Raw genomic sequence first — 18,101 nt, forward strand, 5'->3', positions numbered from 1 at the left:
TGTTAATAAAATCCAATAGGAAAACAAATGAACAAATCACAACACTGGTCCATTGGCTGCTAAAGAATCCTGAAACAGAAACTGTCTGAAATTATGGAAGGGATTAAATAGGTTGATGAAAGTTTCAGACAAAGTTAAAATGTTGTCTTTCACATGAGGTGTACTACAAAAATCTTGAAAGCTTAGGTGCTAGAGTGATGTAACACCTAGCCTTCACAATCTCTTTCGCCCCATGAATTTATTGAGCATATCGTTGAAAAGTAAGTCTTACATCGCCTATCTCGTTATCTCAAGAATGGTTTAAATATCTGTTTGGTTACTCCTCTTATTACCAATTGGTTTTGAGATGAAACTTTAATATGGTATCGAAGTCAGAGCTCTCAACTTCTTTCCAATTGTCATGGCCTAAAAAACTTCTCTTATTGCCAATTGGTTTTGAAATAAAACCTTAACAAATATCACTCATACAATATTTTATTCTACTAAATCGAGTTTCACTCGACTCTAAGCCAAGACTTCATAAACTTATAGTCATCAATTCTATTGAATCATTGTCACCAAAGCTATTAAAGTAAAGTTTAGTTAAATTAAAACATCCATATAGAAAATCCCTTACAAATGAAGGGACGAATATGACACTTTAAATGACCCAATGCTGCAATGAAGGATTCTCTGTCATACATGGCTAGTATCTCCAACGTGTTTGCTGAGTTGTCCCAAAAGATAGCACCACACATTCTGAAATTGGGTCATGCTCACACCAAAAACCATAAATCCACACTTCCCTCGTGCCAAAAACAAGTTCACCATCTTCCCTTCCCTTTATATAACCATGCATCAAATGTTTTCCAATACTCAAACTCAACATAAACCACTTAGCTCTTGTATCTTATAGTTGCATTCCACTAAAAATATGTCAATGGTTTCCAAGGTCATTGCTCCATGGTGCAAGAATGATGAAGGTCATGAAGAGAATGAGTATGCTCCAGCTACTTGCATTGAAGGGGATGATGATGATGATGGTGGTTATGACTATGCTCCAGCAGCATAAACTCTTTATGTTTTGGTGCTAAGAGTGATTAACAAATTAGTATGTTTGGTTTAATTCATAGTTTGCACCCAATGGAAAGAGAACAAGCTAGTTTCAACTTAGAAAAACTATGTGTTAGGTAACCTCTTGATGTTGATGTAGGCATCCACCATGAGTTATTTACTACTCAAGCTTTTTTTGTTATGCAGAATAAGATATAATTAATTATGTACTAATGAGAAATGTAGTTGACTAATTTATGTCTACCCACTATAATTTGTTTCATTATTTTGGGAGAAGAATCAAGGTTTGTCATAAACTAGTTTATTTTACTTTAAGTCCCTGCATTTTTCTAGAGCTGACAAATTCTCTAGATATAGGTTTCACACCTTATATAGCACGTGGAGATCATTTTTCATGTATTTTGTTATTTTACTTTGGACTAATTATAAACTAATAAAGAATTTGATGTTATCTATTGATTCCTAACACACAACCTTTTCATATTAAGATCCTTTAAATGTCTTGTATTTTCATTTCAAAACCTTAACTATGACAGAAATATTATTGAAGATTTAAATAACTTGAGACAGACAATATGTAAGATTTTCTTTTCACATGTCCATTCTACAAAAGTCCAACAGACAATAACATGGTACAATTGAAATGCATACAAAATTCTTATGAATCCATCTTTATAGCGTTTTAATTTTTATTTCTAGAAGGAATGACCATTTCTTGAGTTCATTTGATGAACTTGAAAATCTAAAATGGTTTTGTACTCTTCAGGTTAATAGAATTCCTTTTGGTTTGGATCATGCTTTGTAATTTCTAAACTTGAGATTCCATCACCATACCCAATACTTGATTGAAGTTTTCTTTTTCATGGAGGAATGTATTTCAGCCTCTTAAAACTGATCTACAACATTTCTGTGGCCTTAATATGTTATGCCACCATAAGAAAAATCAACTCAGTGAACTGAATATAAACTGCATAGTTTATGGCAGAGAAGAAAATTTTACATAAGCCATATTAATGATTATTGAGTTTTACTTTCCTCTTTTTCAATCTTGGGAACATTGTTGGTAATGCTCAAGGTATTTCCATGATTGAGGAGACCATTTCTATAAAGAATGTCCAATTCATCAAAGTAAGGGCAAGTTTTACTATTCTGACGCCTCTTTTTGCCACTTCCCACTGTTCTTTTATAGTACTTGTTGATGTTTTCCCATTTCTCCTTACACTTCTTTGCAGAATGGCTGTAGCCCCTTTTATGCATTGCTTCAGATATCTCCTCCCATATTGATCCTTTCGATCCGGTAAGACGAAACTTGGGTTCCAAGGAAGTTCTTACGGTTATGAGCGCTTGCACTGCGACATCTGGCCATCTGTTATTTGGATCCATGATGGAATCTCTTCGGATGTTCGTGTCACCTTCATGCTCTTCTTTTTTGCTGCTTACTTCTGCTGTTTGGGGGAATTGAATTTCATGGCCTAATAGATTCTGAATGAAGCATATGATGGCTTGATTACGAGACTTCGCTTCTGCTCTAGCTTCTTCATCTTTTTTAATTCTTTCCATCTCCTCGCGCTTCCAAGCTTCTTCTCTCATTATTCTTTCCCTTTCTTTCTGTTCTATAATGTTCACCAACTGCTTATGCATCTGCTCTTGCTTTTCCATCACCTTCATTACCATTTTTTGTACAAAATTTTCAAGCTTTCTCGCCGTCTTTTTGCTTCTCTTTCTAGAGCCAGGTTCTGTAGTACTTCTTGATGAATTTCCGTCGTCATCATCATCCAAAGATGAGCTGAAACAAAAAAATAAAAGAATGAATCAAACAAAATCTCAAATTAATGTTATTCCATATGCCAAACCCCAAGAAAAATGCTACTTAGTATTTACACATCTCACCAAACATAACATCTAGAGTATGTAGCAGAATCAGAGTATAGGTGAACAAAAAAACATGACATAACCAACTATAATCAAATGGCAGAAACTATAAGATACGGGTGTAGACCCAAGTATAAGAGAGTAAATGGATTGTGTTTATCTAAGTTACAAACTTCCATATATAAAAAAGAAAGATGAAACAAATTAGTGGCCAGTTTATGATAATGTGCAATTGAGCATCATCAAAAGGACAAGAGTATATTCTGTAACAGCTACTTTGTACAAGTTCCATGTTTTCCCTAGTGAAGCTGGGACAAAACTATACATTATTATGTCATGACCACATTGTTTTGAGATATAGTTTAGGACAACGTATCTTTGTTCCACGAGTTAAAGATACAAACACTTACATCAAAAGAAAAATCAAATTATATCACAAATCATATCCAGAAGAAAGCAAAAAAAGAATGGAATATTTAACTTAGGAATGAGTTAAAGTTTTTTATTTATTTATGGATATTTAATGGTTTAAATCTACATGTTAATTGAAACCATTAGATTTGACTACGATGGGGTAATGGATCACTACTATTTTTTAATTGATATAACATGTTTTTATTAATTCAGGATATGATTTGGGACATAATTCCGGACTATTCCAAAAAAACAAGGTAAAAGTTGATAAGCTATAGTATAAGACATCCATTTCTTCTATTAAAAATTGAAGAAAAAAAGTTACTTTATTGGTTAATGCTCTGCCCCCATTTAACAAAGATAAAAAAAATTAAAATTTGATTAATAAAAAATAAAAAGATTAATAAATATAGTACAACAAAATCAAATAACTTTGGCACTTAGCAATAAACATTAGAGTTATGGAGAAAGGAATTGACCCGGATCCATGAAGAAGCGGATCTTGGGGTTGAAGATGACGCTGTTGAAGGTTATGAGTTGAGTGAGCATTGTGGAGAGGGGGGGAATTACCATGGGGGCGGATGGGGCGGAGCTTGTGACGGTGGGAGAGGAGGTCGGTGGTGGAAAAGAGAGGGTCGTAAATGAGATCACCGGAATTTGGGAATGGGGAAACGTGGGCGGCGGCGAAGATGTCCATAAGAGAATGATGACGGTGGAGGGAAAGAGGGGATGGTAAAAAATAAGCGGCGAGGGTTTTGGAAAGGTCAAAATGGGAACTATGGTAATATCGTTACTGCTGCTTACCTACTTGGTAAATAAGTACTGCCCAAAATTCAACATTCTTACCACTTTTTTATTAGTGTAATATCTATATATTATTGTTCCAAATATTTATGTATGGTAAATGCAAAAATATTTTTTATTATTCATTTATATTACTTATTTTAGAAGGTTAATAATAATTTAAGATAAATGAAATTATATAATAATATAAAATTCTTGAATTGTTAGGAGATAAGTTTTTTCTTTTATTTTTGTTATTTTCATACAAATTTTTCTGAGTTTAATATGGTGAAAATAGATAGTAGTTAATAAATAAATAATAGATAATGTAGTAATAGTATGAAAACAATTTTATATTATTAGTAAATATTTAATTTTTATTTTATTTTATATGGAACTTGATGTAATGAAAGTATCATATTATTTGTACACAGATTAGATTAAAATGGCACCACCTATTTTATTAAGATAAATTTTGAATTTTTTTTCTCAAAATAAAATATATCCTACCCTTATGTCGATTATACCAAAAATAAGATATCAAAGTTATTTGCACGAGAAGAAAAAGGTTGGCATTCAAGGGAAAGAGAAAATGGTCATTAGAATGAAGTTTTTTTTATACTCTTGATTATGAATTAGTTGTTCATTTATGGTTAAAGTTATAATTGAATGGAAACAAGTTAACTATACTTCAAAGAATTTTAACCTATGTAAAATGTAGTATATAAAGGTCTTGGTTTGACCTATTTATTTGTATAAAAACATTCAAAGCTTGAGGTTAGTTTGACATGGTTTATTAACATATTTAAATGTATGTTTATAAAATTTTGAAATAGGTCAATGTATATATATTTAAATAGGCTAATATGCATATTTTTAAATGGATCCATCTAACTTAACCATTAAATTATTTATATATATATATATATTTTATATTAAAATTACATGTGTATATATATTAAAATAGTAATACATTTATATTATTTTATAATATAATTAAATAAGTCAGTTTGTTATGTTTAATATGATAGATTGCCTAAAGACTACTTTATTAAACTAAGTAGGCTTTTTAAAAAGCATGAGTTTGATACAAAAAGGTTGAACTTTGTAGAATCTCGTATATATTAGGTAATAGCATTCGGATAAATGGTATAACATGTTTTCACCTTTATTTGCAATCAAGCATAATTAAGGAAATGTTAAGACAGGGGAATGGAACAAATTAATCTCAAAACATAGAACAACATTATTCTCCCTGTAGATACAACTATGAATTCGTTTGTGAGTTGAATTTTGGAATAAAAAGAATAAAAAAATAGACATTAGAGTCATACTGCAAGCTGTTTCATGACTCCAAAATATTATCTTCCATTTCTTTCTTTCCAAAATTTATCTCGTAAACAAACCATATATCATCATTATGGTGAACTTTTCTGAAGTTATTAAGCATTGTAACATAATATAACATCAAGATTAAAGTGGTCAATTAAACATAAAACCATACTAACCTACCAAAAATAGTAGAGGGGTAACAAAACTAAAGTAATTATATATGTCATGCTAGAACAAAACCTCATGACAACGATAAGGGTTTGTTTGGAAGTTGGATTTTGAAGGGGAATGAAGGAAAAGGGAAGGCTTGAGAGTCACCTCACAAGTGTATTTCATGGCTCCCAAACCTTTCCCTTCCCTTCATTCCCCTCCAAAATTCAACTCCCAAACAAACCCTAAAACAACTAAATGACAAGAGGGTTAACGGTAGAAACCTCATGGGCAAAAAGTGTTTTTTAGGGCCAAACCAGGTTGAAACGTCTAATGGTGTCAGAAAAGTTTATTGTATTGAACATGAAAATTGAATTACCGACGTTGTCTTTTGTTGCCACTTTCTGCTTGAGTTGGTGCTGATTGTCATGGGCCAGTATTTGGTGTAATGCACAAGAATATTACTATTTCATTAGTTTCACAAATACCACTCACCTACCATATTTGTCACTCCTCTTTTCAATGCTAACTAATATGCTATTTTACAAGTTCTTTACACAATTAGGATATGGGAGAAAAATGAAATTATGTTTTATAAACTAAATAATTAAATTAGTTCTTAATAATATGAGCAATTGGAACAACTTTATATTTTACAACAATTAATATGAGTAATTACCATACACTTATTTTTGTAGATAATATTTTTCTAGTACTAGTATTGATTAAAAAAGAGAAAGTGTCACTGTAATCAACCGAAGTAAAAACTAATTTCAACCCTAATTTTTTTCTTGATCTATTTTGATTTCCAATAAAAAACATCATTAATCAGTTTTTGAAATTTTCATTTGTGAAAAAATGTAATTTTAGATACAATAAAGTCAATAAATAACCTCTACAATTCAGAAATACATACATGCACCCAAAAATCATTACTTTCTTATCCTCAAAAGGTAAGAGATATTCTTATTAGTACTTAAAAAAGTGTAAAAACAGATTAGAAACACACAGCTACAAGATACAACAAATAATTGAAACAACAGACACCAGAATTCTCCATTATTTGAATTTCTGCTGTTTATTCTAACCACTGAGAAAGAAAACGACAGGGGAATATGGTAACCCCTCTTCCCTCAATGTCAATGCCAAACTACATCCTCAATGGTTGATTCAGAAGAATCATAGTAATCACAAATACAAAGACAAAACAAAATGGCTTGAAAGAGAGAGAGAGAGAGAGAGAGAAATCAGTTATTATTGTTGAAAATGCAAAACAAAAGAAAGCAACCTCGTGAATCAATAATATAATGACGTGACCAATCATACCCCACCTTCCACTACACCCAACATTCATTACCCCACAAAGTTTCAAACTTTGATTTCATTTTTCTGTTTCACCATCTGGGTCTTTCTTCTTTCTCTCTCAGTAACAAGCAATGGGAAATGTGAATGAAAGAGAACAAGTTTTCAATGTTGATGCTCTTTCAGAGGTTCAACAAAACCATGAAGGTGAAGAAGAATGTGAGATTGTTGCACCTTCTGAGTTGTTGATGATGATGGGTCAGGTTCCTTCAGCTAGCCCTAGAGTTACTCATTCTCCATTCATGTTCACTCCTCAAGTAACTAACTTTCCCTTCTTCTCTATCTCTATTTCACTTTTTCACAATTTATGGGTAAATGGGTTTTCACTATTTTCAATTTTTTCACTGCCTATTGTAAAAAGTTCATTTTTTTTATAAATTAATAATCAAGGGTCAAACCAAATTCACTTGGGTTTTGTTCTTATTGAATCTTATCATGCCTTGATTCCACAAGTGAGGTCACACTGCATTCATTTTGGAACCTGAATCTGTGGGCTCAGGCTGCAATTTTTTATTTTTCTTGAGATATTTTATGGACGAACGGTGTTTGATGCAAGTCCACAAGGTACTTAATTATGACTTTCTAAACCTTTTTTGTTCATATATTATTTTACAATTCCATCACTTCCATGCTTTTCAACTTGTGATGTGTATAGGAACCTAATTTATTGTTGTTGTAATAGGGACGCAAGTTGCTTCCTCTATTTGTATTACTTGAAAGGAACTATATTCGCATCTTTCTAGATTCTTGTCCAAATCAAATTCAATCATATTACATTTGATGTGCCTATTATTTGGTTTCTATTAAGCTTGGTTCTGAATTTTGTTATATTGGCTGTGGCTTGTTTTTCATGTACTGCTGTGTGAATCTTTTATTCTCATAAGTTTTCAATCATTCATTACCTTTCCTCTGTGTTTTAGGTGCCAGTGGTTCCACTACAAAGACCTGATGAGATGCATGTTCCAAGTCCTTCCTGGATGCAAACTAGTTCCGGGTATGAAGATATGTACTGTGAACTCGGAATTCCAACAATGATTACTTGGAGTTATGAAGGGAAAGAGGTAGCTGTGGAGGGATCATGGGATAATTGGAAAACAAGGTTAATGTCTTCTCTATTTGCTTCAAAGGTTGATGTAACTGTTGTTTAGATTTTAATATTCTTGTTCATCAGAATTCCGTTGCAGAGATCAGGGAAGGACTTCACTATAATGAAGGTACTGCCATCTGGTGTTTACCAGTTCAGGTTTATTGTGGATGGACAGTGGAGGTATGCACCTGACTTGCCTTGGGCCCAAGATGAGGCTGGGAATGCTTACAACACTCTGGACTTACAGGTACTTTACCAGTTTACCATTGACATTTGTTATCAAACTTGATACTTATGGTGGTGACTATATAAAAAAGGGTGGCCCAATGCACGAGGCTTCCACCCCAGTGGGGTCTGGGGATGGTAGGTGCATGCAGCTTTACCCCACAATTGGATAGACATTTTTCAGGATTTGGACCCTTGAGTCTGTGACCTCTTGGTCACTAAACGACAACTTTACTGTTGCACCGAGACTCACCCTCTGGTGGTGATTATATGCATCCATAACTTTTTTGTTTGAATTTGAAAAGAAACGTGCCGCTGTCAATAGCTAACTTATTTTCAGGAGTATTAGTTTTGCAAGTTGACAAGGGACTTGTGCACAAAATGAACCCTGTATGATTGAATTGTAAATGATATTATATTCTGTAAACTTGTAATTGATTTCACTTTTCTCTCCTTTATAGGTATCGAACTTTTTTTCTTTGGAGGTGCAACTCATTTTTGCTTGACCATGCTTCTTCATACTAATAGAAAAAATTGTTTTAACTTATAAACTTGTATGTCTAATCCTTACATAGAGGGCACAGTTCCTTTTCTAGATGTCACTGGTATACAACTGGGCTCATAGGAGAGGCTATCTTGTGGGTACAAGTACTAGACTAAATTTTGCTTATATTCAGATACCTGTTTATTTTCCATTTATACATGACAATCACTGTATTGGCATGGAACTCATTACGAATTGGAGTTCAGATCTCGGTAGGCTCATATGCTGTAGACTGGCTGTGTCGTAGTTTCTGTTGGTGTAAGTAAATTTGAGTTTAAGGGGGAAAACAATGTAAAAGAAGAAAATTAAATATTGAAATTTGTATACTGCTGCATGAACATTATTCTCTAGCTAGGATAAAAGTAGAATATGGTAATTTGTACAGTACATGTGATCTGCATTACTAACTTTGTCTTTGTATTTTTGCCTCACTTTGGAGCTAAGTGGCTTTGTAAGTCTTTTAACTTTTGGATGATCGTTCTTATTATGCATGGATTTGACTTTTGTATCACTTGTTACAGAATATTTATCCATTTTTCATCATTTAATTGCCATGTAGCTTCATATTTATGAAGTTTTCTCCTCACACTTTAGTAAAGCGTATGTTGTGAACTTGTGATGTGTAAAACTTGCGATTTATAGACATGGAAAGGGAGAGTGGTTGTGAAGTTGATTTCATGCATATCTGAAGTAGAGTCTGCATTATGTTTTGCTCTGCTAGAAGGCATTGATATCTAAATTAGGACTAAGAATTTTATTTATTATATGCAGGATTTTGTTCCTGAAGATATTGGAAGCATTTCTAGCTTCGAACCTCCTAAATCGCCAGAATCTAGTTATAGCAACTCACAGCTTAGTTCTGAAGATTACGCAAAGGATCCACCATTGGTTCCTCCATACTTGCAAATGACACTTCTTAATGTCCCTTCGACAAATATGGAAATCCAGCCCCCTATATCAAAACCTCAGCATGTAATGCTCAATCACCTCTACATGCAGAAAGAAAAGGGTAGCCCTTCAGTGGTTGCACTGGGTACAACTCATCGGTTCTTAGCCAAATATGTCACCGTGGTGCTGTACAAGTCTCTGCAGAGGTAAACATAAATGACATGTGGACCGTGTAATATTCAACGCCTTTACTAGTTAATATAGCTTCAAGTAGTACAGTTAAAAGAAAGAAATTCTAAGCTCCTTAAGGATCATTGCATGAAAATCAAGATTCTGTTACATATAATGTAATTGCTTGATGGTCATTCGTCATACTGTAGTCTCAATTCTTAAATCATTTGATGGTGCTACTCTCTAGGAATTTCAGTTTTAATCATCATACCACTAATATTTGGGGGGGAGTAAATTTTATGATAGAACAACAACCAAGTCTCAGTCCCACTAAAAGACGTGGGAGTAAATTTTATTACCATTATTAGTTACGCGAGATCATCATTTTCCTTTGTGATGAGTAATGATGCACCAAAAAATTTATAAGACTCAATGTGCTTCAAGTTGGAGAGAATGTACATTGACATTTACTTGACACCTAATCTGCTTTCTGCACTATCCAGTTTTCAGTAATGGTACCACAATTCCATTATCTCTGTGACTAAGATCAACCTCTTTCTCCTTTTTCCTTCTGTATGCATGTGTTTGTCCCAACCTTTTCTTCAGTGAAATGTTGCTCATCATGGCCTTGTGGTCCAAGATAGTGCATGTACTCGTACAGGGCGCATATCATGACCAAAAGCCTCTAGATAAGGTGCAGCAAATTGTTCTGACGTTACCGTTTCAATGTACTGTACAATGTGTGACTCTGCACTAAGCAGTTTTGCTGCTATGAGAAAGAATTAAGGTCATTCACTGTCTTCCCTAGATTGTTATCTTGTGAGTTTATGGAGAACAGCATATTCATATCTTGAACACAATAGTTGTGAAATTTTGGTAGTATGAGTGTTGCATTTTTTAACTTCTAAGCTTTCAAAATTCTCCATATTATGTTCCTGGTAGTTGCATTTTGAACATCAATAGCTAGAAACCCAAAAGTCAGAATAATACTTGTGATCAAATCAAACCAAATATCTTGATTTAACATCACAGCCCCACCAAGCTTTGACATATGCTGGGAATTCAAGTATGTGTTAAGTGTATGTGTGAAAAGTTTTAGTATTGGAAAGGAATGTGTAGAGTGAGGACTTCATGAACATTTAAATACATAAACCTAGTAGGTTCAAGTTTAGGAGTGAGACTTGTTGGGAGGAGCAGTCGCACATCTTGAAAGAGATTAGTTTCTTACCAAAATGTGGGGATACTTTTGTAGTACAAAAAAAATATATCAGCTTATTTGCCTTGTAAATTGATAATCAAAGGATTCAATCATGATCGGATACAAACAATTCAACCAATTAATGTTTTTAGGAAAAAATGAGAAGCTAATGTAGTGAAGCCTATACTTTTCCATTAAATGTGCATAACATGAAGACTTGAAATTATTAATATTAATGCTATAGGTACATAAATTGTAGACAAATATTCATTGTACATGTCAACACTTAGTAGCACAAGTGTTTATAGCCACCCTTTGGCAAGAAAATACACATTTAAATTTCATAAACACAAGAAATAGTTCTCATTATAATCAGTGGTTACATAACAGAGCATGCATTTGGGTTCTCATCACTGAAAATCTGAGGAGCATAAGCATAATCAACATAGTGTCTTGATGGCCAATACTCATTCCTCTTTATATCAGTTTTATTACTATCATCTTCTCCCTTGTTTTCTTCACTTTCTTTCTGCTTATCTTCTTCTTTATCTTCCTTTTTCTCCTCTTCTTCCTTCTTTTCTTCATTCTTCACAATTGAAGCTTGCTTCTTAGTCCTCTTGTACACATAATCAACAAGCTTGGTAGGGTCAATCACACCCTTTACTATCACTTTATCATTTCCAAAGTCTGTTTCCACTGATTCCACCCCTAGTGTGTGTTTCACAATTACTTTAGTCAAAATTTGCTTTTGTGATCTATGTATGTACTTTGAAAGGTTTAGTATTTACCATTCATATTTAATCATTGTTGACTCTTCAAAAAATGCAATCCAAATGAACCATGAATGATATAGTAATTATGTATAAATTTTTATACTGAAAGTGCATAGATATTACATTCATATATTTTTTTAAACTATAGTTAATTTAAGTCTAGTCAATAGACTAAATGAGTCTTAATGTACTTTTTATTTATTTATTTACTACACTAAACAGGAGATTTTATGTTGCATACTTGCATTAATATAAAAAAAAGTGGAATCTTATCCTAGTTAAGATAGTAAAAAAGTTTAGCTTTGGAAAATAATGAATCATAAAATCATGGTTCTTTCGGTCAAAAAGTTGCATGAAAACTCCCACGTTTTTGTAAGGATCGAACGAGATCAGCGCCATAGATTATAGCTTAACTAAGAAAAACCCAGTAAATAATAAGCTCCTAAATCTAGCTTTTAATAATATTGCCCTTTGCAACAATCTGAGAGCCACACTGCAGTGCCTTCAATGTAGTTAAACACACACATACAAACAAGTAAACAATTCCCAAAAAGTAGAAATTATAAACAATCATGTTTGTCATTATGAATTTCCATGCCTACACTAGAAGCTGTTAACTACCCTAAAACTAGGAAAATGTTCATTTTTGTCCAAATATGATATGTTTTACTGATGAAGATCATCTGTTCCGAATATTATTATTTTCTAAATCTTAAATTAATTATAATGTTAATTTTTGTTTTAAATTTTTTTTATTCATGTGACAATATATGATTAGCTTAAGATAGAGGATGGGACATCATCGTAGACATGTGTTTTAGATAGGTCATAAGTTTTTCTCATAACATTAACCATTAATTGATGAAAATACTTTTAAGTTTTACATAATTTAAAGTGAGTACCATATATATATATATATATATATATATCTTGATCTAAAACATGTTTGTTATTGTGTAATAATACACAAGTGAGAGGGACAAAATGGGCATGACATATGAATATGAAGATTCAAATTGAATAAGAGAGATAAGAATAATTTTTGTACCTTGAATCTTACGGATTTTCTTTTGTATAACTTGAGCACATGCTTCACAATGCATTCCAACTTTCAGAACTACTGTTACTACAGGAGGAGGACTTACCTGACAAACAATTTAAGAAAACAAAAAACATGACACGCGAATTCAATTTCCATCAGAAAATACATAACTAATATATCATTATATAGGCACAAATTAGCACATATAACATAATGTTGCATTACATATAAATATAGGTCTATAACCCTTGCTATATGTTCAAGCACTAGAGTGCTAGACAGCAAACAATCTCCTATGTAATTTCTTTTATATGTGATTAATAGTGTGTTGTAGAATCGTGGGACGTGGATCACATGTCTCAAACTGTGTTTCAATTTTTGTCTCAAATCAATCAGAGTATTATTTTTTATAACTTTTTATTTTTAAAAATTTTCTTTTATTCATGTGTCAATATATAATTGACTTGTGACAAAGAATTGAACACCATTAACGACAGGTATCCCATCCAACAATTACTACTTAAGAAGGAACCACAAATACTTCACAATAATCACCACATACATGTATATTGGACACTATCAAAGACTCCATATTATATCATAACATTTCATATTTACTTTTTGAACTTTTATACCTATGAAAATATCATAATAATTAGATAAAAACTAATGTGTTATCATGATGTTTGGAATGGCTCCTGATAATTTTTAAAACAATATTTATCTTTTTAATTAATTTAAGATTTGTGTTTTTATCCTAATCTTATATTAAACCATAACCATATCTTATTCTATACTATTTAACATTTTACTAAATCCCCAGATATATTAAAAGATTAAATATTTCATTCATGTAATAGGTCATTAAAAAATACTCCTAAATAGATTAATTCTTTACTCGAATGAAGAATCTTCTTAATTATACCCAAAAAAAAAAAAAAATTATTCATATCTATTGTGAAGTGGTCCATAAAGAATAAATAAGAGGAGGCCAATAGTGCCCCTATCAATTTTTCCAATTCAGATATGGGCCATAGGGTTTGTAATTGTACATGAAAAAAGCAATAAAGCATTACAATCCTCACCCCAAAAACCAGACATCACAGAGGAACAGTGTTAGAGAGCTACCTTACCTTGCTGATATCATCCACTAGATAATGGATAGCACCTGTTGTTTTAACCTCCCTATGTACCCACATCACATGCTTATGCTACCATGTTTCTATTTTATGTGGCCTCAATCTTCTCAAAATATGTGTACTATATATGCATGCACAGTAAAATTAACCATGAGGGTAAAATGTTTGTGACCCATTTTTTGCTGCAAGTTGCAAAGTAGTGGTGGGGTTTAACCTATTTGTTTTCTCCAAGTTTACCTCGTTTCATGTGCCTTATAGGAGTGGCATAGTTATCATTTTGATGAATTTGTTTAGTTACTTTCATGCCCCAGCATCAATCCACTGTGGTAATAAGTTAACAACCCTTTTAGCAGGAACAAGAAACCTATGTCCAAGCATATTATATAGAAATACAATGATTCTATTAACCATAAATCAGACTAAAAGTATATTTTATGAGACACTACTATCGAAAATATCTCGAGATGATTTTATTTGTTGTCTCATAAGTTATGTTACATTATTGTATTACTTTTTCTAAGTCAATTTAAATATCATATAATTGAATAATAAGAAATGGTATTTCTGCACTAATTAAAAGCAATAAAACCACACACATTATGGTATTATTAATGCCATGTTATTACTGCATAAGAATATCTACATCATTTTGCTATGCTGGATGTGACTCAAAATAGTTATTATACCAAGACAAGAAACAAGTTGAGAGCATGAGAGAGAAGAATTAATGATTTACCTCCTCTTTTTTCTCCACTGGTTGTGGTTCTTTGATCTCTTCTTTCTTCTCCTCTGAAGGTTTTGGCAAAGGTGAAATGAGTTCTACTTTCTTACCACTTTTCTTTTGTAGCCTCTCCAAAACCTTTATAGGGTTTGCTGACTTTCCTTTCACTACCACTTTGCTTGCTTTGCTATCTGCAGTAACTTCTTCCACTCCTAAAAGAATAATTAGAAAATGTAAAAATAGTTAACAACACTTACTCTTAATCTTCACACCTAAACCTTTATCTTTTTCTAACCATGAATGCAATGATGTACTTTTGTCTCTATTTGGATAGACATGTGAAAATAAATTATGAGTAACAGTTTAGAATAATATATTCAATCGTGTATATTTTGAGATTCAAAATCAATCATGAATAGTATATCCCTCTAACAAGAAAGGGGTGAAAAGAGAATAAAAGTGCTAGCTGATCTGACACTAAACCATAAAACTAAAACTTTACAAGTTGCATGTTGGTTAAGGTGTCAATTCAGTAGATAATAGCAGAAACTCCTATGATTTATGAATATCACTAATCTTAGAACAGGAACTTGAAAAGAGAGAGAAAAATGACCTTCAAATCCTTTCAATGCTTTTGCAATTTTCCTTGCACAAGCTTGACAGTGCATATCAACCTTGAGTACTATCTCCTGAGTCTCTTCTTCCTTCTTTTCCTCTATAGTTTCCTTTTTCTTTTCTTCTACCTTGTCCTCCTTTAACAGAAAAATGGAACATTTACATTTAAATGCATAGAACAAACATGAACATATATATCATAACATTAATGATATTGAATTACTACCATAGTCTAATTAGTCTCCAAAGCAACAAATTATTTAGAATAAATATACACACAAAAATGTGAAAGATAACTCTTACTTCACCCATTTTTATGATGATAGGATATGGCTGCTTCAGAAATTTTATTGGCAACAGAAGATTGGTTTTGTAATATATACAACAATTGATGTTCTCCCTTTTGTTTTCTTTCTTAACTTTTTGCTCTCTTTCCTTGTCTCACTTTGTATGTGGTAGCAATGTTAGGATAGGAGAAGAACATTTAAGTAATGTGAGGGACTCTACAAATCTATGTTGAAATGTTATACGTATAGTACCATATAGCTGACTCAGCATCTTCAAATTAAAGCTTACAATTAAATTGAATGTAAATAGTATATATTTACTGTAATATTTTATGTAGGATCATTTTGGACAATTGTTGTTGTTAGTGTTTTAATATTTTTTTAGATGCATATATAAATACATTTATAGCAATAGAAATTTGTAAAAATTTAATTATACAAATTACACTACTCACATATATATATGTGTGCATGTATAATGTGCCTAATTTGCTAACTTCTACCTAAGTTGGAAGGAGATTTGATATTGAGAGGTTATGGTAATCTATTATTAAATACAAATTCTTGAGTTGGATTTTAGAGAGGAATATAATGAGAGAAAAAAATTTAGATTCATGAAATATACTTGTGAGATAATTTTTGTTTTCTTTTTTTCCTCATTTCAAACTCAACTCACAAACAAATGATTAATGACTAACAAAATTCATCTCATATAACAGCAGAAACAGATCAACTGTCCTCAGCTCTGTTCTTATTTCTTGTCTCAGCCAATTGAAAAATGACACGTATGTAAAATAAAAATTCATAAAAATAAAACTAACAAATTTACATTATTAGGTACAATATTATTGGTTAGGGACAGAGAAATATGTTTTTTTGTACCGAAGATCCCAGTTGTATAATAGCTGTTTGAGAAGGCACACTTTCAACACCGGACAAGGATCACCTGTCTTCAACCTTATCATATTCTCTGTCTCAAGCCTATCACATTTTGCCACATGAATAAAAGAAAAATTCTAAAATAAAGAATAACAAAAAGTCACATTTTAATTGGCTATGGACACCATTCAAAATAAGTGATCTCAGTCATTCAACAATATTCAAAAATGGAAAATGTGATATGGACATCAAAAGTACCGTGTCCATTATTTCTCTCTGTATTTTGGAGAAACATATATATAAAAAAGATGATGAAAAAATACGTGAGGTAGATAAAAATACATCAAATACAATATCAAAGTTTCAATATATTGTTTGAAGAGAGAAAAATATTTTCACTAGCATATGAAATTTATATATACAGAGCTAGTACATCAACTGTTAATTTATATTATTTTAATAGTAATTACAAATGAATCATAATTAATACAGTAATGATAATACAAAAATTTCCTAGGCTATCATTAGATACTTATTTTTGTATGGTTCAAATAACTAGTCTTCATTTTCTCTTTTAATGGCATGTAGGTGTAGGGTGTAGCATAGACATTAGTCCATGTCCTAATATTATGCGATTTAAAGAGGAAACAGTGAGACACATTGATCACAGTCCATGACTCATGCATGACATTGAAATGTGCTAGAGAGGTCCCAACTCCCAATTTCAGGAAATCAGATATAGTAAAAAAAAAAAGCATATTACAATGTTAAAATGTGATTTTTCCTTGGTAGATTTTTTACTTGGTAAATAACAGTTTATCAAACTAAACTAAGAATATGCATTTTTTCTCTTAAATTAAATAGAAACTTATCACCCACATTAATCAGGTATTCATATATGGATTTTATTTAAATTGGCTCAAACAAGAGTAAAATTAAACCTAACTAATTCATTTAAGTCTGTGTTTGGCAACTGATTGTGTGGCTTTAAAGGTGTCTGACAAATCCTCTTTAAATATACAGATGTCTGACATCTTTTATTGTCAGTTAGCCGTGACTGAATTTCGAATTCAAACCTTACTTAAATATCAATTAATGAAGCTAAGTCTAATATAATAAGTATTAGTAATAATAAATATAATATCTATGCATCAACAATATAAAGACTTATACATAGTTAGTACTTCATTTGTTATTCATTTGTATCACTTTTATTTTAAGATTTAATAATAATTAAAAATGAATGATAAATAATATAATAACAATGTAAAAATTTGTTACACCTTTAGTGTATATATATTCTTCACAGTAACATATACCAATAGTAACATACAAATGTAATAACATAATATAAGAATTAGATAGACATGGCGACTTAGGGTCTTTTAATCCCACCACCACCGGTATAAAGATTTATATATATATATATATATATATATATATATATATATATAAATATATATATATATATATATATATATATATATATATATATATATATATATATATATATATATATATATATATATATATATATATATATATATATATATATATATATATATA

The 18,101-nt window shown here is 31.5% G+C and overlaps 3 protein-coding genes and 1 long non-coding RNA gene across 6 annotated transcripts in view; 2 read left to right on the forward strand and 2 right to left on the reverse strand.

Annotated features, from left to right (window-relative positions):
- LOC109329803 (trihelix transcription factor GT-2) lies at positions 1,643 to 4,158 on the reverse strand. Its single transcript, XM_019563639.1, has 2 exons — positions 3,819 to 4,158; positions 1,643 to 2,839 (listed from the first exon to the last, which is right to left on the reverse strand). Exons 1-2 carry the CDS (start codon positions 4,034 to 4,036, stop codon positions 2,071 to 2,073), a joined length of 987 nt encoding a protein of 328 aa, XP_019419184.1. The 5' UTR covers positions 4,037 to 4,158; the 3' UTR covers positions 1,643 to 2,070.
- Positions 2,445 to 18,101, forward strand: part of LOC109329807 — a 25,977-nt gene continuing 10,320 nt past the window's right edge. Inside the window, exons 1-2 of the long non-coding RNA XR_002105584.1 lie at positions 2,445 to 2,454; positions 5,463 to 5,464. This is a non-coding gene — a long non-coding RNA (uncharacterized LOC109329807). The remainder of the gene's footprint in view (positions 2,455 to 5,462; positions 5,465 to 18,101) is intronic.
- On the forward strand, positions 6,845 to 10,123 carry LOC109329804 (SNF1-related protein kinase regulatory subunit beta-2-like). 2 transcript variants are annotated; one of them, XM_019563640.1, is made up of 4 exons: positions 6,845 to 7,223; positions 7,887 to 8,065; positions 8,138 to 8,300; positions 9,594 to 10,123. In XM_019563640.1, the coding sequence occupies exons 1-4, from the start codon at positions 7,041 to 7,043 to the stop codon at positions 9,918 to 9,920; spliced, it is 852 nt and encodes a 283-aa protein (XP_019419185.1). In that variant the 5' UTR covers positions 6,845 to 7,040; the 3' UTR covers positions 9,921 to 10,123. The 2 variants fall into 2 exon arrangements, with proteins under 2 accessions (XP_019419185.1, XP_019419186.1); XM_019563641.1 differs by lacking the exon at positions 6,845 to 7,223 and adding an exon at positions 7,349 to 7,530.
- Positions 11,290 to 15,863, reverse strand: LOC109329805 (heavy metal-associated isoprenylated plant protein 7-like). 2 transcript variants are annotated; one of them, XM_019563642.1, is made up of 5 exons: positions 15,673 to 15,863; positions 15,368 to 15,506; positions 14,770 to 14,966; positions 12,901 to 12,997; positions 11,290 to 11,787 (listed from the first exon to the last, which is right to left on the reverse strand). In XM_019563642.1, the coding sequence occupies exons 1-5, from the start codon at positions 15,679 to 15,681 to the stop codon at positions 11,459 to 11,461; spliced, it is 771 nt and encodes a 256-aa protein (XP_019419187.1). In that variant the 5' UTR covers positions 15,682 to 15,863; the 3' UTR covers positions 11,290 to 11,458. The 2 variants fall into 2 exon arrangements, with proteins under 2 accessions (XP_019419187.1, XP_019419188.1); XM_019563643.1 differs by lacking the exon at positions 15,673 to 15,863 and adding an exon at positions 15,596 to 15,614.

Source organism: Lupinus angustifolius, chromosome LG16, assembly GCF_001865875.1.
Source record: "Lupinus angustifolius cultivar Tanjil chromosome LG16, LupAngTanjil_v1.0, whole genome shotgun sequence".
Taxonomy (NCBI): Eukaryota; Viridiplantae; Streptophyta; class Magnoliopsida; order Fabales; family Fabaceae; genus Lupinus; species Lupinus angustifolius.

What these genes read in the sequence shown, in the direction of transcription:
- LOC109329803 (XM_019563639.1), bottom strand. Translation starts at nt 4,036, where the DNA reads ATGGACATCTTCGCCGCCGCCCACGTTTCCCCATTCCCAAATTCCGGT. An exon ending in CCGCTTCTTCATGGATCCGG is followed by an intron (nt 2,840 to 3,818) that starts GTCAATTCCTTT and finishes TTTTTGTTTCAG; the next exon opens with CTCATCTTTGGATGATGATG.
- LOC109329804 (XM_019563640.1), top strand. Translation starts at nt 7,041, where the DNA reads ATGGGAAATGTGAATGAAAGAGAACAAGTTTTCAATGTTGATGCTCTT. An exon ending in TGGGATAATTGGAAAACAAG is followed by an intron (nt 8,066 to 8,137) that starts GTTAATGTCTTC and finishes CTTGTTCATCAG; the next exon opens with AATTCCGTTGCAGAGATCAG. An exon ending in ACAACACTCTGGACTTACAG is followed by an intron (nt 8,301 to 9,593) that starts GTACTTTACCAG and finishes TATTATATGCAG; the next exon opens with GATTTTGTTCCTGAAGATAT.
- LOC109329805 (XM_019563642.1), bottom strand. An exon ending in CAGTGGAGAAAAAAGAGGAG is followed by an intron (nt 12,998 to 14,769) that starts GTAAATCATTAA and finishes ATTGTTTGTCAG; the next exon opens with GTAAGTCCTCCTCCTGTAGT. An exon ending in GAAAATCCGTAAGATTCAAG is followed by an intron (nt 11,788 to 12,900) that starts GTACAAAAATTA and finishes AACACACACTAG; the next exon opens with GGGTGGAATCAGTGGAAACA.